At 33.1% G+C, this 23,168-nt stretch overlaps 3 protein-coding genes and 1 long non-coding RNA gene across 6 annotated transcripts; 1 reads left to right on the forward strand and 3 right to left on the reverse strand.

Annotated features, from left to right (window-relative positions):
* Window positions 1-1,011: 1,011 nt before the first annotated feature.
* On the forward strand, window positions 1,012-1,963 carry LOC129307937 (uncharacterized). Its single transcript, XR_008592514.1, has 2 exons — window positions 1,012-1,164; window positions 1,521-1,963. It is a non-coding gene; the product is annotated as an uncharacterized LOC129307937 (long non-coding RNA).
* A 3,643-nt stretch (window positions 1,964-5,606) lies between these two features.
* LOC129309331 (uncharacterized) lies at window positions 5,607-8,820 on the reverse strand. 2 transcript variants are annotated; one of them, XM_054950875.1, is made up of 7 exons: window positions 8,683-8,820; window positions 8,000-8,215; window positions 7,821-7,911; window positions 7,316-7,401; window positions 7,132-7,196; window positions 6,809-6,891; window positions 5,607-6,060 (listed from the first exon to the last, which is right to left on the reverse strand). In XM_054950875.1, the coding sequence occupies exons 3-7, from the start codon at window positions 7,899-7,901 to the stop codon at window positions 5,968-5,970; spliced, it is 408 nt and encodes a 135-aa protein (XP_054806850.1). In that variant the 5' UTR covers window positions 7,902-7,911; window positions 8,000-8,215; window positions 8,683-8,820; the 3' UTR covers window positions 5,607-5,967. The 2 variants fall into 2 exon arrangements, with proteins under 2 accessions (XP_054806850.1, XP_054806851.1); XM_054950876.1 differs by lacking the exon at window positions 8,000-8,215.
* Window positions 8,821-10,744: 1,924 nt separating this feature from the next.
* LOC129309753 (uncharacterized) lies at window positions 10,745-16,053 on the reverse strand. Its single transcript, XM_054951453.1, is given in 11 exon segments — window positions 10,745-11,147; window positions 11,301-11,373; window positions 11,612-11,673; window positions 11,676-12,072; window positions 12,417-12,644; window positions 12,831-12,897; window positions 13,024-13,124; window positions 13,215-13,632; window positions 14,304-14,389; window positions 15,372-15,492; window positions 15,584-16,053. Coding segments are annotated over 11 exon segments (2,040 nt in total). The 5' UTR covers window positions 15,823-16,053; the 3' UTR covers window positions 10,745-10,899.
* Window positions 16,054-17,813: 1,760 nt separating this feature from the next.
* LOC129307665 (magnesium transporter MRS2-F-like) lies at window positions 17,814-20,954 on the reverse strand. Of its 2 annotated transcripts, none has more exons than XM_054948520.1 (6): window positions 20,518-20,954; window positions 19,720-19,983; window positions 18,921-19,049; window positions 18,637-18,773; window positions 18,352-18,478; window positions 17,814-18,244 (listed from the first exon to the last, which is right to left on the reverse strand). In XM_054948520.1, exons 1-6 carry the CDS (start codon window positions 20,842-20,844, stop codon window positions 17,963-17,965), a joined length of 1,266 nt encoding a protein of 421 aa, XP_054804495.1. In that variant the 5' UTR covers window positions 20,845-20,954; the 3' UTR covers window positions 17,814-17,962. The 2 variants fall into 2 exon arrangements, with proteins under 2 accessions (XP_054804495.1, XP_054804494.1); XM_054948519.1 differs by having other exon boundaries at window positions 20,425-20,954.
* Window positions 20,955-23,168: the final 2,214 nt, after the last annotated feature.

The raw sequence follows: 23,168 nt of genomic DNA on the forward strand, positions 1-23,168 counted from the left end.
CTAACTAATTTAGTTCTTAAAATTTAAAATGAATCTTTTAAAAAATTATTATTAGATTACGATATGCCTCGCATGATTATACGATATGACACTACAGATAATTATCCTCTAAAAAAAAGAATAAAATAAGAATGATATTCATTGAAATTTGAAGTAGCAAAAAAAATTATATTTGAATAATCTATTAAATAATTTTTTCATTCTGTATTTCATGATGATCGAAAATACTATTGACAACAAATAGTTCAAAATACAATTATTTTATATTATAATTCCAGAGATTGAAGATCAAATTTAAATTTAAATAAAAAAAGGATGTGATAATAAAATGATGGACCAACGAATATTCTCCTACAACCATATTTGATTATATAAATTGATGATTGATGGATGATAACAAATTTGAATAATATCATTAACAAAAATTAATATAATTACCTCAAAATTCGAGTCCTGCCAAGAAGGCATTTTCTTGCTCTAAAAAAAGATTATTTGCTATATCTCAGCAGATTTGAGAAGATCGAGTTCGGTATGAAAATAATTGAATTCGAAAAAACAAGATCTCATTTTTTTTAAAAAAAAGTATTACTTCAAAATGGAAAGAGTATGATGGTTAGTTTATTAATTTTTTAATATGTATCCTTTAATTTTAATATTTTCTCTTGTTTATTTTATGAGAATTTTGTTCCCAAAAGAACCTAATTATATTTTGGATAAACGAGGTTAGATGTGTTTCTTTTAAATTTAGGAATAAGTTAAAATACAAAATGAACAATTAAAACAGGAATTAAAGAAAAGTGTAATTTTTTTAATATAAATTAATACCGTTATGCATGGTTTTGTTGAGATTCTAATTTTGAATATAAGGTCAAATCATATCTCATGTTCCAAAGATATATCATATTATTTTTGCGTTAAAAATTTCAAATTATTTATCTTGGGAGATTTATATTATAAATAGGAGGCATTGATATTGTAGTTCTAATCTCAGTTTAAAGAGGCTTTATTTATACGGTTCTTCATTTTGAATTGTTTCTCATATAGCGATTGTTACCGATGGATCACTATTCCATCTCAAACTCGAAGAAGGTGAATGGTGTCATAAAGATGACTCAGAGGAGGCAGAAATCTAAAAGCCGGCGACTCGAAGAACATAAGCGGGAGGTATTAGTCACTGATCTATTTATTTGTTTGATTATTAAAGTTAATGTGTTTCTCGACATATATAGATAACAAACCGTTCATGAATTACATTGAGTTCCTATAATTCGTTTGCTCAGTAAACAATTATTAAGTTATTTTGGAGCGAATTTTATGGACTGAATCAACAGTCGATAATTGAAAGGAATTTCAAGAAATAGAATTTATCTTCTTACTTAGATTTAATTTATTAAGAAAATCATGATATTTAGGTTAGGTCTATCAACTTGTAGTCGTGGTAAGATTTCTCATTTAATTTAATTTAATTTATTTTATTGCATCTTTTCTCCAATCCATCACAATTTTATGTCAATGATAAGGGAGAGAAGGAGGAGGAATAAAGAGCTAAGACAAGAGCTAGAGATGTTGATGCAACGGTCGAAAGAGGATTTTATTCAAGAACTGGAGAGGAAAGCACAAGAACCTTTTTCTTCTGCTTTAATTGAAGCATTCAGTAGTAGTCCTGAAGATATACACAAAGAGGGTGAGATTTTAGAAGAAATTTCACATCAAATGGTGGCGTTTAGATATCATCATCATAAGCAACAAAAAGCAGAGGCAACTTTATCTGATCACGTGAAGCGTCAAGAAACAATGCATGGAGGAGGGAGTTACGAGGATTTAAAGGCAGAGCTAAAGATTGTACGAGAAATAACACGTGAAACAGATATTTCTTTATATCATTTAAAGAAGCAGCTTCAAACAGAGGATTCTCTACGCCTTTTGAAGAAGAAAAGAAGATTAGCATAGTGTTTCCCTTTCTTGATTTCAGTTTTCGTATGTTTATTCTTTTGCTGCTATTTACACTCGTGTGAGATCTATAATTTTCAAATAGTTTCTTCGGTTGAATTGTCTTTTCCGGTTTACTTTTGTTAATTGCAAATGAACTAGTTGAACACTGGATTGGGGTCAATACAACTAGATATTGCTTTGTTTTGGTTTTGGTTGTTACTCGTATGATAGTTAAAAGTTATCGTGCTTGATTTAACATGATTCAACGTTTAGGGATCTTTGTGATATCAACCTTAAAAAAGATATTATATAATTATAAATCTTTATTTTTGATAAATAAAATTAGGCAAATTTTTAAATTGAGCTTGAGGAATTTAAGCAAACGAAGTCTTAAAATCAAAAGAGTTACACGATAAGTCCATATTTTTGGGCATGAAAAAATTAATTTAAGAACAAGTAGAGTTATGGGAAAAATTTTGTGCTAAAAGATAAAGAAGAACATTTAACTCATCATCTAATATAGCGGATGGTATTTTAAAATCCCTCACACTATCTCTCTCTTATCTTCTTAATTACTCTCTTCATTAAAAAATATAACTCATTTTTTGTGAGGTTAGATGTTAAGAAATGTAAGTCATTTTAAATCTTTTAAGGTGTAATTATTTTTTTTAAAGTACCCCTATTGAATATATTACTTTAAATTTTTAGGGTATTTAATAGGAATAAATATGAAAAAATAGAATTAGTTTAAAAATAAGTAACTACTTTATTGAGAGGTGTGATTCGATTAAAAATAAATCTTATATTTTTAAAGGAAAAGAGTATGTTGGAGGGATGCATTAATGCTCACTATAAGTTAAACTAACAAAGATCCTCCTCGGGAATTGCATCAGCATTAATAAATGATATATTGTATTGAAAAATTATTATTACCATGATATTAAAAATAAACAAAAATTGAAAATGTTTATTTAACTTAATGTAAATTTATTTTGATTAAATAATAATAAAAATTTTCATGCATACTTGTGTATTGACTCTGAATTGACTTATTTTTTCTAAGACTACAATGATTAAAAGAGGAACATTCATCTTGCTAAGAGAGATATTCTCTTTAGCCCAATCAAATTTGGAGGGCTTGGTTTGAGGAAAACTAGTTTGATGAATGCTTACCTTCTAGCCAAACAAATTGGTGAGTAATGATAGCTGAGGAGCACTCCTTCTTGATAACACATGTAAACTCAAATACATTGATGCATCAGATAACATGTATCTCAAGTTACCTTATAATGTATCCTGGTATTGGAAAGGAATTTACAAGACAACTGATATTATAAAGAAAAACCTATGCAGGAAAGTAGATAATGGTGATTCTATCCCTCTCACTCACAACTACTGGTGGAAATCTACTCGGACAGCCATATTGAGATATCTCAATGTAACAAAGGTTTCGAATCTCTTTATTAAAAACCCCAAATTTTGGACAACTGCTTCTTGGAATGCTTCTATTGTCACTAAACTATATAATGAGGATGTTGCCAAATTTATTCTTAACACTCCTATATCCTTCACTGATATGAAAGATAGAGTTCTTTTGGGTGAAGGTCAATACACAGTGAAAGGAGGTTTTTTAGAGATATCTGTTGGCACTTCTAGCGGCCCTTATGCAAATAAAAATATTTGGGACTTTTTGTGGAAGCTACATCTACCTCATAAAACTTTGCTCTTCATATGGAAGCTGATTCATAATGCACTTCCAACATGTGATATTCTTAGGGCTTGTCATCTTAATTTTTCTAATCTTTGTGTTTTTTGCTGTGGTGTGTAAGAAACCATTGACCATGTTTTTTGTAACTACCCTTTCTCTAAAGCTCTTTGGTTTGGTACTTCATCTATTCAATCTGCCACTATCTCTGAGCTTGGACTCATTAACTGGATTCTTCAAGTTTTGAAGGTTTTATACCAAAACCAGGAAACATATTTGCTAAAGGGTATCTTTACCCTGCTCCATAAAATTTGGTATAGGAGAAATCAACTTCTCCACGGTGGAGAAGGTGTCTCAGTTGAGCAATTCATTTAAAACTTGAAAGAAGAATTACAATTCTTGAAGGTTGCTTGTAACTAGAACATTAATCAACAATCTATTCCTCTTATTAAAGACTTGCAAAGTTCTATCACTGAGGATTCGATTCGATAATCATTGGATTTACAAGCTCATTCATCTATATGGGAGATCTAAATCTGCAAATTCAGGAAAAGAAAAATACTTATTGTTCTGTGGACATCTCTTTTAATGGTAAAAACCTTCAACAACTTCTGTTTGTGCGTTCGACCTCTATTATGCCAGAATTCTTTACGGCAATATGCATCAGAGGCTTGCTCTTTTGGATATCCAAGTTTTGGATGAATCAATATGGCTATACTATGCACTTGGGAAGGATGGTTTTTTTCCATGTCTGGATAACCTTCAAAAATAAATTCAAACCACATCTAGGATATGCTTTTGGCAAATCCAACAACTAATTGGACCCTCAAATATGCTTTTGCCAGATATAAATTAAAAATCAAACACAAGAAGTTCAACAATGACCATTTCTTATCTCCCACAAGTCAATGTCCAATGGTCCAAGATATTAAACATCTCCTAAATAGGTTTTTTAGTTATTAGATTTTGAAGTGTGGCTCTGTTATATTAAACCACCATTTAATTTCTTTTAATCTTCATTGTCTGTCTTTCACATTATGATTTTCATTTGCTTTTCCTATTGTTAATATATTTAATCTTTTTTTCTTCAAAAAAAGCATAAGACTCGAGTTTATGTATTATACATATATATAAGCCTAATCATATATTTTTAACTGAAAAGGAACTCATTTTATTGATAATTAAAAAAGAGTTACGCACACTAATATAAAAAAGCAATAAAAAATAAACCAAAAGTACAACTTAAAAGAAAGCAAGACTATTCCTACATCAAATCAAATTCATTTATATTATAAAGTCGTTAAGAGAGGCTTCGTCCTTTCACTTTTTTGTTATTATTTTAAAATTTTCCAGATCAATAAATAAGAATTCTGTTATTCGTATGCTTAAGTATATTTTTAACTTAAAAATTTTAGATAAATTTTTTTATAAAATATGTAAAATTTAAGTAAAGTGTCATATTTTAATTTATTTGAATATATGTAATTAAAAATTTTATAAATATATTTTTCATGATATAATTTTCATTTATTTCAATTTTACTATTTTTAAATAATATGTCTTCCATTCTCTTCATTTTAATAACTTTTTATATTTTATTTTTATTTATTTTAGAGTGTGTGTGTGTTATACAAGGTTCAAGAAAAAAAATAAACAATGATGAAAATAGATTAAAAAAATAGTGAATATTAAGGAAAAAATAAAATAGAGCTAAAAATTCTTATTAGTCTCATTGATTACCAATTTAATATTTACCTTATCCTTTTCCTCCCTATTTCCACCTCCAAGTTTAAATTGGCCTATGAAATCCTCCATATAATTGTGTGACAATAAATAGGGTTAAAGGACTAAAAAACATTTTATAAAATTAAGAAACCAAAAATGTTATATAAAATTAGATAACTAATGTTACACTTTAGCCATTAAAAAAAAAAACGGATCCAAAGAAACTTTGTTCCACATGTAGACATTATCGAATAACCAAATATTAAAAGCAAAAGAATCCAAAATTTTGTTTACAATCCAGACAAGATAAAGGGTTGATGCTTTGGTCACAATTCACAAAATGCCTAGTTTCCTCATAGGATAAGAGGATCAACAGGTATAAGACACTAGAACTTAGCATGTATTGCAAATGGGAGCCACCAAATAACATCTTTAAACCATACACTCAATCCAAAGTGAACACTACCATCATCGGTTACCTACAGCCAAATCATATATAATAGTGAATACAACTATTTCAATTAAATGAAGAATGAACATGGTGCGACTCAGGCGGCTTGATTTTGCAAGTTGTTCCTTAGACCACAATAGCTCAATGGTGGCTTCTACAAATACTTTCGTGCAAGGGCTCGTACTTTTGTGTCGAAATGTGATGATGTGATTCGAGAGCCAGGCAAATACAAGGGATTAAGAAGAATCTGCAAATTTCCAAACATGCAAATGATATACGAGTCTCAAAAATCAAGAAATAAAAGATTCCAACGAAGAGAGCTAGCTGGGTATTTTTATATTAAGCATCATGAACAAATCGAAGATATTTTTTCCCTGATAAAATTATAGGCAATCATAACAGCACATGGAACGAACAGATGTAGCAGAAGAAAACCCTGCTAGCAAACCATATCGGGAAAGCTATTTTGGGTTCATTCTCACAGTCACAGGTAAAGTAAACAACAGAGTCCTTGAATAATAAACCAGTTGAACGGATTTTTTAAAAAAAACTTTTAATGAAATTCAGCTTTCATCTGAATCCCTGGCAAAATAAAATTTATGATATCTATTGAGGCCGTCCAAAACAACAAAAAAAGCGAAATGAAAAGTTGGAAACTGGAGGCTTCACCATTGTTTTAGGCCGGCAAGTAGAATATGCTTAATTGAATGTCAATAAATTCAAAAAGAAAAATGTATAGGATATTTCATTATAAAGAAATAGAAATGTCAGTTGGAATGAGAAGAAAAATATGGTCAATTTAACGTCAATAAACCCACAAAAATAGTCTGACAGCTACTGACATCATGCATAAAGTAAATCATAACACAAGATCTTCTCATGATCCCACGTCAAGAGAATACGCTACAAAATGGTTTGATATTCTAAAGCCAATTAACAAATGCAGCAAGGAAAAGTAACATATTTGTGATTGTGACAGTCTTGGAATGTATTACCTTTATGTAAAGCTCATGCACCTCCTGGAAAAAGCTCTTAATGCCATCATCATTCCGAGAGTCATGAAGCAACATGAACCGGGTATGTATGATAAGTCAAGGGAAATATCAAAGTAAACCAGCATGCATGAAGAGAAGCCTACAAGCTAAAATTAAAGGGTCTTTTACCCTTGACTCATTTGTTTTTGGGAGGGGTTGGGGTATAGGGGGAAAATGTTTAGTACAAGTATATGGAAAAACATCAGAGTCCTTAAAATCCAGTATTTAGCCGTTAATTTTCATGTCAAAAATAAAAATACGAATTTGTTCTCAAACATAAAGGATATGACCAGCTGTGACATACACCGATACCACCAGATCGTTAAATCTGTCTATTGATTTCAAGTACCTGCTTCAAGAATGTGAAGTGACAAGCCAATTATTAGAAAAGAATACACTTAAAGCTCCAATCACAAATCATACAGCCAGTTCTTAACTAGATCACAAATAACAGAAAGTGTCACTAACATAGCACTCGTAGTCCATGCAAGGTCCTGGACAATATCAAGAGCAGCATGCAGTATAAATTGATGCAGCTGAGCAGCATCTTCTCTCTGTCATTGAATAGCATGAAATTACACAATTAGAAGCAAAAAAAAAGAGAAGAAAAGAAAAGAATACATTCACATATTTGGACGGATAAAATCATTGTATTGGCAGAATCCCCACACACCTCAACCTCATGAAAGAGTAGAAGAGTAATTGATGGTAATTCAGCAATTAGGTTCTTTGCATACAGATTCTCCCCTTTTCTATTTTACAAAGCCAAAATATTTGGACAGTGCAAATGAAGTGTAAACCAAATTCCTCATTACATTTTCATTCAGTTATTAACTTCTAAAGGTCTGTCTATAACTTCATTAAGGCATTCACAAGTGATCCTTCAGCTTCAACAAATGGGAAATGGACAATGATTAGCAGGAAAGTAAATTGGAAGGGGGGAAGGATTAAATTTTAAAACCAAGAACCATACTTTAGTAGCAGTCCCAACTTCAGATTCGTATATAGGAATATCATTTCTGCTAACAATGATGAAACAAGCAGTGGTCGCCATTGCTAATTCCCTGAAATATAGATGCGCGTGAGTCACTAAGAGGAGGAGCGAAAGAAGTCATAGCATTCAAACACTCAAAATAATATACATAGGCAGACCTATATTACGCAGATGCCCTCACTGAAATCTTTGAAACATGCATGGTTGATATCATACCCTTTTAATTTTTGTTCAGATACTCTAATGAAGATGCCTTAGTAAGCCGACTGATTCAGGAAACTCCTCCAAGCCACGGAAGAATGACAATGATAACACTCTTGAAATTTATCATCTTCCAATTCCACCATGCAATTTATGATCATGAAAAGTGTTGCCTATGAGTAAGGTGAGAAATTGATGGTTTTTGTCAATTGCTTCTAAATTCACAGACCAATGAGCATCAGGAAATGATTTAAAATTCAATTTCTAAATTGCCAGACACAAATCGAGCCAAGTCATTTTACCGGATCATACATCACAAATAACTTGATAATATAAAGAGATTAATAAACGGAATTTCAATACACAACAAATCCAACATTGCACAACAACACAATCCAAAGCATATAAGTCGCTAGTAATCGAAACGAAGAGGCAGAAGTATAATAGCCAAATACACACCATTCAAGCAAAAACTAGTAATCAAAGTTAAGAAAATTTAAATTCAGTATGTAAATATTCCCAGATTTAAAAGCGTCCTTAAGCCAACTTTCTTGGTTTTGAGCAACATATTGGCACAGATTCATTCAAAAAGGAAGTGTCAGTATTCAAACGATTGCGCCACAAAGCCCTAGGTTCGAACCTTCTTCAATATTTGCGGGAGAACAACCACGAAGGGCTGAAAACGGTGGAAGGCGAGCACGACCAAGCGGGGAATAGTTGTTCGTCGACGAAGAAAAATGGATCTGCCACTTTTCGACGAAGTTGCGTTTTGGTTGGGTTATAACTAATTTTATTAATTTATTTTGTTGGGAGTTTGTCTTTATATATATATATATATATATATATTTTGTTTTTCCCCCCTCGCACTGGCTTCTGCATACACAAGATTCATGGATCATGCTCGGAGCTAAAGGGCAATACTGTCTTAAATTATAGGTTTAAAAACATTTGGAATTTTAAATTTTTTAGTTTAATATGTCTTTTTAACGTTTGGAATCAGATAAAATGTTAGCAAAACTATTAATAAAAATTAATTTTAACTTACTTGAAAAATTATAAAAAAATCATAAAAAATTATAAAAAATAACTTAGAAAATTACAAAAAAATATCTTATAAAAAATTAATATTGACTGAATTTTTAAATTATAAATAAGTTCAAGAGATTAATATTATTTTTTAACCATAAAAATATTTAAATACAAATTTAACCAGTCGCTTTAGCCTTATTGGTAATTATTAAAATACTATAGCCAATAACCAATTAATTTTAGCATGAATGGTAAGGATTTTCTTTACTTAAATAAGTAATTGAGGATTCAAATCATAATCTTTATATATGCAATACCTTAATTGGGAGGGATTTATCATTTGTCTTTCATATCTTAGAGAAGATCATTTTTTCGTTGATATCTACTTCTTAAGCTTAAAAAAAAAAAAATTAAAACCTACTATAGCCAATAACATTGTATCGATAATGAAAAATATCAATCAATCCTTGAAAAAAATTAATATTTGACAAAAAGTCTGGATATATTCAATATTTGTTAAAACAATAAATTTACATGTCAATATATTAATATTTACTTGTTCGTAATTCTTGTCAAATATTAAATTTTTTTAAGGTCTTTCATCAATATTCATTTTTTTAATATAAGCTAGATTTTTAAAAATAATATTTATATTTTTTATGGACAAATAAAATTTTTTTTCAATTATAAATAGATCCCAAAAAGATGTCTTTTTCATTTTTTTTATTTATATTACATCGAATAATGAATTTAACCATTCTTTATAATCAAAACTCTCAATTATTTTTTAACTAATACTAGTTTTAACTTAGAATTTAATTTGATTCCACAAAAAAAAAATACATTAAGTATATAAATTTAAATGCCCCATTTTTCATTAATTAAATGATATTGTTTATAGTTGTAAAGATTACATAAAATGAATTTAATAAAAAGATAATTTGATAATAGATATCCATTATCTCCTGACATATATTCCCTCTGTTTAAAAATATAAGACATTTTTTGAGAGTTTGATATTAAAAAATGTAGGACGTTTTTAGTATTTTGAGGTATAATCATTGTCTTTTTTTCAAAACTAACCCTATGAATAGTGATTTTATATTTATTATAAAATGTTTAACAGGGGTAAATATAAAAAAATAAAGTTAGTTTAAAAGTAGGTAACTATTTTATTAGAGATGAAATTTAATTAAAAATGCCTTATATTTTTTAACAGAGGAAATATGAAACTTGCTTATGTAATTACACATATAATTTAAGCTAAAATTTGTTTCTGAAAATGTTAACAAGTATAAGTTCCTTTTATTACTTATTTCTTACATATGAAATCTCAATCTACCTCTCATTATCCTCCACATCTTCATATAAATCTATATATAACATAAAAACTCTAAAAAGTATTAATTTATTTTTCAAAATCTAGAGGGAGACTAACATTAGTTTAACCGTAAATCGCAAAGTTGTAACATGCCTGATCATCAATCATGCAAGAGACAAGAAAGAAGACTTTTAAGCAATGCTTGGCACGCGAAAAAACATTTTCTAAAAAAAAAATAAGAAATGCACCTGAAAAAATGAAATAGGTGCATTTTCCATTTTCTTTTTAAAAATATTTCTCTCCTCACCAAACATTATATTAAAGTTCAAAAATATTTGTCATAAGCAACCTGTAAATAATAAGGCCATGCAACGTTTTATATTCTCTTAAACTTGCAACTACGTTGCAAAAGAATATTTGAGATGGGAATCAATCCATTCAGACATCCATTTGAGGAGTGGAAACCTCAGCTGTAAAATGAAAAGAGAGGTGCCAGCTAAGCGATATTTACTCTACCCAGTTTATGTCCATATGTTTTAGCTTGGAAAGCCACTTATGTGTATCTTGAGAAATACAGGGTTTAAATGGGGTCTTGTTCGCATCATATACTTGAGGTGATGATTCTACATGATCAGTTCTCTTGTCCTTGGCAAGTGTGCCTTGTCTGCCTCGATGTCTCACCTTAAGAGACAGAAGGCGAGAAACTTCAAGCAGACCGCCCCACTTTTCTAGTGCACGAGCAATATCATAGCGTCCTGTGAGAAATTCCATGTCTCTGGTTAAAATGTGAAGTGGACAAGTTTATATAGCCAATGGCAATAGTTTCTAAATAACTATGATTTAAATCTGCTAGGGAAGGGAGCAAAATATAGTTATGGCAAGCAGTGAAATCAAAATGTTGAACCTACCTGCACGCTCAAATGTCTTTCTACTGGGCATAAATGAAGGATCCATTCCCCAGTTCCTTTGGAATCGACTAATCTGTACAGAGAAATGGAGCATTCAGAGGTGTCAATTATGCCATAACTGCAAGAATTGAGTATAATGAAAAACTGTAATGGTGTCTCATGGTTGCAATATATTGATGATTTATTATGTTGTTTAAGCTTTAGGCAAGATATTGGGAAAAGCCAAGTAGAAAATCAAATGAGACCATTTGAGTGGGAAAAAATCAAGGGTATTCACTTCATGTCACTAGATTGGAAATTCTGCACCCCACCTCCTCCTGCAAATTTTCAAAATTGTCCCAGTAACCCTTTGGTTTGCGGTGTTTGTAAGCAGAGATAGGTTCATTATCGTTGCTATCTTCCGGAAGCCGCCCATGCGAGTTATAGCCTTCTCAATATCCACCCTACCATGCAGACGTAGTTGCTTCCTCATAGGCATAAATCCTTCCTGCCCATGTTCTGAAATAAATTTCAAGATTTCAGACTTTAGAACTTCAATGTCCCTCTGTAAGCCTGGAACCCTTGGCCTTTGTTGATGTGATGAACTTTCATCATCATCATTAGAAATATCCCCAGGTGAACTATATCCATTGTCTGGTTCAAAGTCAGATGAAACAACGTGATGCATTGAATCGCTTTCCTGCTCACTCTCTTCTGATGAATTGGATGCCTCTCTGTTCTCTACATAATCCCTTATTGCACATAAGTTTGATGGGAGATCTTCATAAATAACCTTAAATGATAAGCCATGAATGTATCAATAATAATTCAGGGATTCAAATCATAGCTTACACCTCAGAACGCATCTAATACTAGTATGAGGGTAGAAAGCTTAAAAAAAGAACAAAGATACATACAAAATAATATATCCTACTTCTTCATAGGTCAAACATAGTACGATGTATTTTTGGATAATTGAGCTTCTTTCAGTTCCGATCAGAACATTGATCCAGGTTGGACTGGATCATGTGTGAGCTTCTTTTTCTGGTGCTAGACTTATTAAATTATTGGAAATAACCTAGGCAGATTGCCCCCAAAAAACTTAAAATTCTATGCATGCCAAATTAATTGACAAACCTCCTCCATGATTGCTTCAGAAAGGAATGTGTCTTTACGCATTTTTGACTCCACAGAGTACTTCAGCAAAGTATGATGATTCCCTAGTTGCTCAAAAATCCATTTTCCCTGAAATGAGTCAAAGTCCCCTTCAACCTGCTCAAAACTGATCTCCTCTTCAAGATGTTCACGCAGATCTAGCACCACACGAGCATGAAGTACCATATAAAGCAGACCCTTGCATCCCTCCTGCACATTGATTAAACCCAGAAGTTATATCAATTGCACATTTTATAGATAAAAGTGGAATCAAGTTTTAACAGTAGATGGTAAGGGTGAAGAATTGGTTGGTAACGTCAATCAAGTGCTCATAAACAAACTATACAGTTATTGTTCTCACTCCTACACCAGTGCTTCATTCGCATTGCCTCATACCTGAAGAATACGAACTTTATTGTTGTCTCGGGATAAAATTCTGCTGATTGCTAAATTTGGAACTATCCTACACAGTGATTTCACATGAAATCAAGTTAGGAAAATGAAACATAAGATATATACAAATTTTACTAAACACTTTTCAATAGAATTTGGTGAATTCTAGAATAAAGTAAACACATAAATAGCTTACTCAGGAAGACTCTCATAGGCAGTCAGAATATTCCATACTTCACGGACAGGAGCTTTAACAGTGATACTTGCAACAACACAACGATGAACACCTCCATTTTCCTTCACATTAAAATAATTTTATTACTACCAGGCAAGAGGGAAAGCACATCATCAGAATAATGCTCACTCGTACCAATTTTAAATTTTTACCAAAAGTCCATCAAATCTGCGGAGATGAACTTCATCTACCACACAAGGCTTGTCAAGTCTGCAAACTTTTCCAAACACACCCCAATTGCTGTTGACTTCACAGGAAGCTACAGGCAAGGAGCCAGAAATTGAGCTGGCAAGACTGTCTTTGCTTTCTCCAGGAGACAATTGATCACTTTCATGCAAAGTACCATTTATCTTTTTGCCAGGCGACTCATTAATAGCCACAGAACCTTTATTCAAGAAATCTTCTGCTACTGAAGGATTCTGATTTCCAAACAAGTTCCTTTCAACTCTATAAGCCAAGGCTCGAAGGTTGACAGGAAGATCTGATCTGATAATCCTTTCCAAGAAAATAGCTGGAAAATTGAATCTTGGTATCACATTAACTTCATAGGACAAAATAGTTGTTGATGACCTACAAGAGACGGAATTGAGAGAAAATAGAAAAGTAAATCCACAATGTTATTTAATAATTCTATGTTAATAATAACCAATAAATTAAGAGATGACTGAATGAATGTAATTACTTGACCTAGGATAGTAAACATATGGGCAGCAAGGAGCTTCATTGTTCTATCAGACACATTATTGCACAATGTAAATCAACTAAGTTGTCTGTCATTATAATTTTCCTCGATCCCCACATCCTTCATTACATGTATGTCATAAAATCATTGGAAATCAGATACTGAATAGTGCTGCTTCAAGGTCCGGGGGGGGGGGGAATCTTTCACTGCATTTTGGTCCATCCTAAAGCAAAATGTACCACCCAGAACATTCAATGAAAACACCCAAATGGTATCTGAACCTCCTTGTATCACACGTGAAATCAGCAGATATCAATATTTAGTTTTTATCATAAAGGTCTCCTGATAAAACCCTGAAGGAAAATCCTTGTCAATGACTAGAGCTTCATTCGACCTTTCAATGTGAGCTTCATTAGAGTGACAAGCACACTTTCAAAACCCTTTTGATCGAGGCAATCTTGGCATGTCCAATGAGTTTAGAAATAATCATTAGAAAATTTTATCTTCAGATTGAAGAAAGGCTGTTTCTTAAGTACTGGATTTTAGAAGCAGATTCTACCTTGTTCCAGATTTTAAGGACCATTTGCCATCAAACTTCTTAAAGTCTCCATCAACCATGGAAAAGTGAAGTTCTCGATCACATGCCTGAAGCATTAAAACAAAAGTATATGTAATATTAGAAGTTTCTTTCACATAGATATTGTCATGATACAAGGCTTCTCTAAAATGGAACAAAAAGAAGTATGGGCTCGGGTGAATTAGATAGGCCCAAAAAATGTCCAAAGGTTGAAGGAACATGGGTTCTATGAGTAAAGGGTACCATGAGAAGGGGGTGTGAAGAATTTTGTTGAGTCTCTCCTCTATGACTTGTCTCTTCTTCCCCCCGGCTATTGTCATTGTGATTCTGGAGTTTCTCCTTCTTCATCTGCAGTTATGTACTGCCATTCCCTTATGTTCCCTAGTTTTGATATTCCTTAACTTTTTAGTCTCTTCCCCTTTTATCTGTTCTTCAACCTATCATTTGCATTGGAATTTTCATTTAAGACCGTTCAGTTCTGTTTATGGTTTAAGTAAATACTTGAGTTCGTGACAATTGGTGAGAGACTTCACAAAATTCTTCACACCACCTTCTCACGGTACCCTCTGCTTGTATAACCTATGTTGCTTCAACCTTTGGACATCCTTTTGGGCCTATCTGATTCCCCAGGCCATACTGCTCTTTGGCCCATTTTAGAGAAGCCTTGTATCATGACAGGTCTTTTATCCTTACCCCTTCTAATCATGAATCCCAAGAAACATTGAAAGAAACATCAAAAACCACTTCAATCCACAAAATACTACAGAAACAAATTTAAGAAGGAGGAGGAGGAATTATAATGCAGGAACTCTTGGCAAAATTTATTCAAATTTAAAAACAGTAACAGAAAACAAGCGGGCAAGGTTCAAATGACGGCTATCGGTCCCATAGGTCACAGGCAATTAGCAATTACGAGAATAAAGCTTCCAGGGAGGGAAATACAAGTTTCCTTTCAATAAAACATTAGCAGTGGCTTAAGTAAACACTGGTCCACTGCTATATTAGGTTTCATAAGTAAATAACAACTGTCTGTACTGAACAGATGCTTACTGAATTGATGAATTCTCGAAGATCCAATACAACGCGAGCTTCTATATGCCAATACATTGCCCTTTGGAAGCCCCTTTGCTCTAACCATATCCTTCCTGGATAAGGGCAAGGAATTCGCCCACTAACAAAAAAAATAATAATTATAATAAACAAATAATCCACTGACATCGTACTATAGAATACACAAAAAGTTACACTTTTATCTTCAATACCTCCAGACAAGATTTGGGATAAAATCAGCTAGGTGCTCATAATCTGTGAGAGCATTCCAAACGGATTCGATATCTGCATCGATTGAGATTTCTGCTTTAACACTCCGTTCCCTCCATGATATCACTTCGACCTCACAATGCACCTCACGCTCAACATCTTCTGGCCTAACATTGCCTTCCTTCCCGGGGTTTCTGTCATAGCGATTGTTGTTGCCAGAGAAGTCACTTCTGGTTTCCATTGGACCCTCTTGGTCGAGGAGAACACAAAACCCTTCTCAAGCTGAGAAGAATTGCCTGGGAAATGGCTCCTCAGAAATCGTGGGTTTGCTTTCGATGGTAACCACGGAGGGCATTGAGCTCCAACATTGGTGCTTGAAGCTCTGCAAGTGATCATGAGCTCATGTGGGATGCTAAGATAACCCGAGTCCAACTGAGACGCATTGCAGGATGGGAGAAGTAGAAGTGAGAAGTAGGGGATCCGTTTTCTTCATGGGCTGCAACGGGTGTTATTCGTAGCCACGAGTTTTGGTTCTGTCGTTTAGCGAGGATAAATTGGCGGTCCTAAATTTTCGATGACAGCATGGTGCTTGGGTTGCTTTGGTCATTTCCACAGTGCGTGGGGAGCATGAGCATGTGACGATGAGAAGAGCCAAAAATCCGTTAGGATATTAAAATTTTGGTTTGGGCAAAAACTTTGACAAGAGCGTTGAAGAGAAAAGCTCGTTCCAACTGAAACCAGAAGATTGCCCATAAACGGTTCGGTGAGTAAATTATTGTGTGGAAACAAAATAAAAATAAGAAAAAATTAAGGAGAGGAATCTAATACAATTAAAATGTATTATAAAAGATTAAGATAAATGCAATTGACTATTATAACTTTAGTATAAAATTTTTTAGCCTTAAAATTAACATAGGGTTTTTATCCAAAAAAAAGTAAATTAAATTAACATAGGGTACTGTTCAAGTTACAAAAAATATTCTTTTAAAAATAAGAGTGTGCAATTTTCAATTTCACAATTTAATTAAAACAATATAATTTTAAAATTTTTTTACTTTCAAATAATTGAATCAACATAATTTTTTAAAGTCTTTACTTTTAAAATTTTAAAAATATAATTTAAAAAATATTTACTTTTAATGAATTATTCAATTTTAAAGAATTATTCAATTTTGTTAAGAATGTGTTATTTCAATCTCTGAACTTGTGAATTTTTAATAGAGATGAGGGCAATATAGTATTTTGAAATTTAAATTTTGATATTTAGTCTGTCTCAATAATAACTGTTTTTAAGATCCTTTCTAATAAGCGTTATTTTCTCCAAGTCCTTCATTATAATTTTCCCATAAAAATATAAAAATTAATATATTTATGTGTATGAAAATTGCATTTTAATACAAATCACGTTTAGTCTCGAAGTTGTAATTTTTATGTTGTAATTATATTTTACTAACTAAAAATATTTTAAATAGCATAGCTTATTAAGATCTGGTTATATATATTTATACTGATATTTATATAATTTTGTTTTGGCTTGAAGATATTTATATAAATTATTAGTGATGAACTGATGTAACACAGTTGTTTTATTATTGAAAATACAAGGTGGAGAAGTGGAGATATTTTTAATACCAAGACAAATGACTTGAAGCGCTTGTTAGTCATGAATAATTTAAAAAATTGTGCAATTGAGTTTTCAAAAGGGGAAAAAATCTTCTAAATGCTGGTGCTGGGGAGCACTCCATTGTCCCTCTATATATTGTAAGCAGTTAGATTCTGGGGAAAAAAAATCTTTTAAATATGTGTAAGTAGTTAAATTCACACTAATAATTGTGAATTATAAATAAAAAAATCTGACAATATTATTATTTAGTGTTACTTTGTACAAATTTTTCCTTCTAAAGCTTTACAAAGCAGCCCGCTCCCCACTAAGCTTTCCAAGTTGATAAAAGCTCCCTCTTTAAAATTGAATCCCCACATGTTAAAGGTGGTAATTTCTTATTATCTAGCAAGTAGCAAGCATCCCTTTCCCAAATCCTTGTTAGCAAAGACGTGATAAATATGGATCGCCATCCTTTATGTTCTGTGACACTTCCCATTATGCCAAAAATGGAAGGTCAAACTAACAGCCTATAATACAAATTACCTTTCATTGGCAAAATTGTATAGAGACAATCACATCCAAAAATTTGGTAAGAAATTTATTCACCAAACAAGTCCCATTCAAAAAAAAAAAATACATGTTTCTATTTTAATAATAATCTATTCTATATTAATCCTTGCCTATAAATGAGGTTTTTGGCGGGTCCTTGGATGTGATTATTCCAATTATATACATGTCAACACATCTGTCCCACGGATCACTGGCGGTCTGGTCTCCTCTAAGAAGGCAGCAAATATCTCTTCTTGCCCCATCCAACAGCTATAACATATAATCCAATACAGCCTCCAAGCGTGCCCAAAGCTATTTCCCAGAATTGTCTATTTGTTCCCTCATACAAACTGATATGAATATTCATCCCAAACAAACCTACCACCACGATGCCGGCATTTAGTATCATGTTTGCTGTATTGAGTATTACTCCTACCTGCAGCAGCTGATTCTGCTTATCATCCAACATGATGTTGATGCAGTCCTCTGTGTCGTCCACGTACTCGCTCATCTTTTATCCAGTGATAGATATATATCAGTAAGTGTACAAATTCATCTGTATAGAGATTTTAGAATTGGAAGGAAGATAGGAAAGGAGAAGGCTCCAGAGATACGTACATCGGACAGTTTTTGCAATATGCCATCTATCTGTGCAAAATATGCTTCTATGAGCATCTCCAATTCCTCAACGTCGGGCTTAACAGTGGAAGAAATATCAGAGTGTTCTGAATTGGAATCTTCAGCTCTGCAGGCAAAACAACAGCGCTGAGTTAAACATCATTTGTCATGTTTCAACCTTAATGTAGCGTAAATGTGTAATATAAAACTTAAATATTTTCTGATGGAAGAGGGGTTTTTTTCTGAATTGAAAACTAAATATTATAGTTGGCTATTAGTTTGCACATTTTGTCATCTTCTTCAATTGAAGAAACTTCTCTTGGCGATGATTGATCTAGGGAGCGAGAAGCAAGCTTTCGCGTCAAGTACATTTCAGCCATGTCATTGTCATCGTCTAACAAATTCTCGAGTTCGTCTCTTACCTGCGAAATCCAAGATCAGAGAAGAAATTATAAATAAATGTATCGTGGAAGTCTAGGAAACATTATTAAAACATGAACCAGCACAAGTGACAGGCATGATTAATGAAGGACAAAAAATTTCCGTAAAATTTCACAATGATTATCTACCTTCTGCACACGACCAGAAAGTGTAACCAGACGACTCTTGATCTCTCTCACGCGTTCAAGATTGAGGGTGCTAATTTGAGAAGTCAGTTCATCTAGAGCTGGGTAAGCCTCTTCTTCCAATGTATGAGTCTGATGCAGGTCAAAGCATTTAAGTACAGAAACAGAAGCAGGTTCCGGGCATATTATATACATCATATAATGACAGAAGGAAATCGGGAAACGTAACCAAAATAATAAAACGCAAATGCAAAGGGAACTTTGTAGCGCAATGTCGCCAAAAGATTAAAAGTTTTGGGCAAAGGGAGAGATAACGCCGACGCTAATACGCTCTCTAAGGAAAAATTATACAAGGATTATCTTCACCTGAATTTCAAAGGATAAGCATCCCATTTACCACAGAGAAATTAAAAAAAAAAAACAAATCTGAAATCACAGATTTCCAAATCCTGGCCCATCATTTGACTAGTTATAAGCTGATATCGGTAATTGTCCCGGTGTTCACTATTCTCATTTTGAGTATGCACCGAGAATAGAATATCTATAGATATTCATGCCAATACCATTCAACTGTCTCAGTTTAATGATAAATCTATGTACGAGAATCAGAGTTGGGTAACTCGAGGCAGAATCTTTTATCTAGAGAGAGGAATTTCTTTATTTTAATGCAAAAGAAATAACCCATTGTGCCTTTAGTACGATGAACAACACCCCCCCCCCCAATTAAAAAAAAGCGCCATAAACAGCGTGATTAGAGATATGAAAGTGCCAAATGAACAAATAATCATAATATAATACACACCTCAGATTCAAGGCACCTGCATGCAGATTCAAGACAAGCTTCAAGTGCTCTGAATTCGAAAGGCAACTGCTTAGGAGCTGCAGCCACTGGCTCATCATCTGAACTTTTGTGGCTTTCCTCTTTAACATCAACATCTGACGTATCTGAAAAAGTATTAATAATCTCAGACGTTCCTTTGATTGAATTCTTTTGGGAATGACGACGACTGCGCAAGGAAGGAGGCAGATGATTGCTTGTGGACTCAGTATCCTGTTCTTTACTCATCTGCACAATGCAGGTCGGAATTCATGAATTCTCACTAGTATCCTAATTAATTAGTTGTATTGGACGGTAAAAAATGATTTGACACGGCATGGGACTTTGATCAAACCTGTTCGAAAAGCAGAATTTTATAAATTAACGACTGCTTTTGATAGGAAAGAAAAAACCATAAACGTTAAAAATAAATATTTTTCAACTCAGGTGTTTTGATTTTCGTTTTTGATTCAGGAAAGAACATAAGCTTATCTAAACGATTCTATACTAGCATAATTTCAACGTAAAGAACAGAGGTATTATATTTCCAGCATTTGCTGTGATGAGAAATAATTATATTGACGGAAACGTTCTTTAATCCCTGGAAATGAATATAAAATTATGACGAAAATCAAAATATCTCACGGTGGCGGTGATGGATGAAAATCGAAAGAAAGGGCTTTGAATTACTTGTATGGGCACTCCATTAGAAGTAGAAACGCGAGTTTCAAGATCTTGAACAAATTGAGCAAACAATGTATTAGAGCTATTGATCAAGAGGACCTCCTTGGCCGTAATCACAGCTTTAATGTGCTCCAAATTGATGACGATGGCTCTTTCGCGTCCCAGAATGGAGGATGGGTATGACAACATCGGATCAAGAGCACGAAGATCACGTGCCGGCAAGCCGGTACGCCTCATGATGGAGTGCTTTTCAACCTCCTCAAGATGTGACTGCCCAGTCTCCGACACGACGAGCCACACCTTTACTCCGATGCCCTTCCGGCGAGCCTGCGTTTGAGCGTAAGCGTTAGTGTTCGATTGCAACATTGCGGCTTTTCCGATTTCTTCGTCGTCCATGGTGGTTCGCCTTGCAGCCATGGAGTTCATTATGGAGAATATCAAGCAGTTTATATTTTAACAAGGAGTTCTACTCCCGCCAAATTCGGAAATTAGGAATATGGCCTCACCCAGGCATCGTCTGTGTTTTACTTTTTTTGGCAAAGCTCTCGCACAAGAATTGCGAATGGAGTTTGGGATTCGGGCCGAGCCTATTTTTCTGGTATTTTGTATTTAGTTGGATTTAAGAAAATTGGGGGGGAAAACAATAAGGCTTTAGAGCTCAAGCTTTACATTTTTAAGGGGAAAAAAAAAAAGGAAGCTGGGCTTAAGCTAGCTGGAAATCTTTTTTTCCCCACAAAGGCCTAAGTTTCAAACTTTAACCGTTCTCTTCCTTTTTTTTTCCCCCAATAAAAGGGCAAGCAAAGCTCAAAGTGAGTACAAGCCAAAATAGATTAAAACTGTTACTAAAGTCATCCATTAAAATCTGACTTCATTCAGCTGAAACTACCAAAAAGGTTGTGATATTAGTACTAGAAAAATGACCTAGTCTTGCCATTTGATCTGCACATTTGAAGCTTTCTCTACAGCTGTAGTTGACCTTCAACTCTCAATCCTGGTATATGAGATCTCTAGTTGAATCAATGATGTGGACTACATAAATCCAGCAATGGTTTCTATCGGAGAAAATGGAAAGCAGTGCAAGTTTCATGTGGGTTCAATTACACAAGTTCTATAATTGAATATACCTAGGTTTGGCTACCCCAATTATATGTAGTTACTAATCGATAGCCAACAAATTTAAACAAATATGAACACAGCAGTGATGCCATCCATTTGTTCATTTTATTTGTATCGCAGTATTACCATGTATCTTTCATAAATCTCACCAGATGAACAAAGGATACTTCTTACACACAACAGGCTCCAGGAAGTGGCGGCTCAACTTAAACGAGGCATAAACCATATATTTCTTGCATTTAACTTCTGTTTCCCTGGAAAACTTTAACCGTCCTGAAGTTTAATGTTTTATCGTCTTATATTTACATTTTTGGATGAAAACATGAAAATGACATAATTTGTCCATTATTTATTTTAAGCAATGAAGATGAATATGCCAGTGTCGGATTAGTATCTCCAGCGCTTGAGGTTGTTTCTTTTCTTTTTTTTTTTTCCAGCTCAAGATTCTAGTTCAAATGTGGGATATTTTAGAATATTTGTGTGACCTTTTCTTTTTATTTGTACTTTAAATATGAAATTTGTACTTTGATTTTTTTTTTTGAATATTTAAGAATTAAATTGGATTCTATGAAACAAAAAGTTTTAAAAAATTCCAGACTTTAGGGCCAAACCTTGAGCCTCTCATAATTCAGGCCAAGCTTTAAAAAAATGCAAAATTAAGGGGAACATAGCTTTTAGGCTTATGCGAGCTAAATGCATAAGGGCCAGGCAGCCTGTAACATCTTAATTTTTGTTTAGGAATTTAATCATATTTATTGAGGATCTAAATTGAAATTTATTGTTACTTTGAGGTTGAATTGATTTGTGGTTGATGTTCATTGAGGTAAATCAAACACTTAGGAACTTAATTATACTTAAAATTATGCCTAGAATCATGTATGAGTGTTAATTAGCGTCCAAAATAGATTTTAGGCCAAATCTGACTCAACAATTGTGGGTTAAGTGAAATGACCATATCTATGTCATGCATCGCGACATATGTGTGTTTGCCACAGCTTATGACCAAAAATTTAAAATCTTCATTTTGCCACCTGATAGAATAGAAAAAGAAGTAAGTTTAGAGAGGTTTGAGATGTGAAAATATTGCTCTATGCTAGAGTTTTAGTGGTTCCTCCATTAGAACTTGATTTTAGAGCTCCAATGTGTTAAGATAACCCCCCTAACTTCTTTACCCTTTTTTCTTCACTTTAAGCCAGACACTACCATGGGTTTGGATAGGATTTTCGTTTTGGGGAGTGCCCAGCCATTGGGTTCAAAGTTTAAGGCTTGTTTGAGAAATAATGAGTGTTATTTAAGTAGTTTTGATGTTGTTTATAGTTATGGGATGATTATATCAAAAACTATAGATTTGATATATATGAATTTTGATAGTAATGTTTGGGATGTAAAGAGTAGATTTGTGGTTAAGAGGTATAATTATGATTAATGGGATTAAATTTGATGATTAAAGTATATGGGAAGTGTTTATGTTAATAAAATTAATTAACATAACCCTAGATTAGGGTGTGATTAGCATCTAAGCACTTGTATTAGCAATTATTAGCGCTGTATTAATGATAATTACTATTATATTGTTTGTAGATTTGTGGTATTGACACCATTGGAGGTGATAATTTGCTTGTTTAGTGAGCTTT

Source organism: Prosopis cineraria, unplaced genomic scaffold, assembly GCF_029017545.1.
Source record: "Prosopis cineraria cultivar Desert tree isolate PC_DT_omini unplaced genomic scaffold, ASM2901754v1 PC4, whole genome shotgun sequence".
In the NCBI taxonomy this organism is placed as follows: Eukaryota; Viridiplantae; Streptophyta; class Magnoliopsida; order Fabales; family Fabaceae; genus Prosopis; species Prosopis cineraria.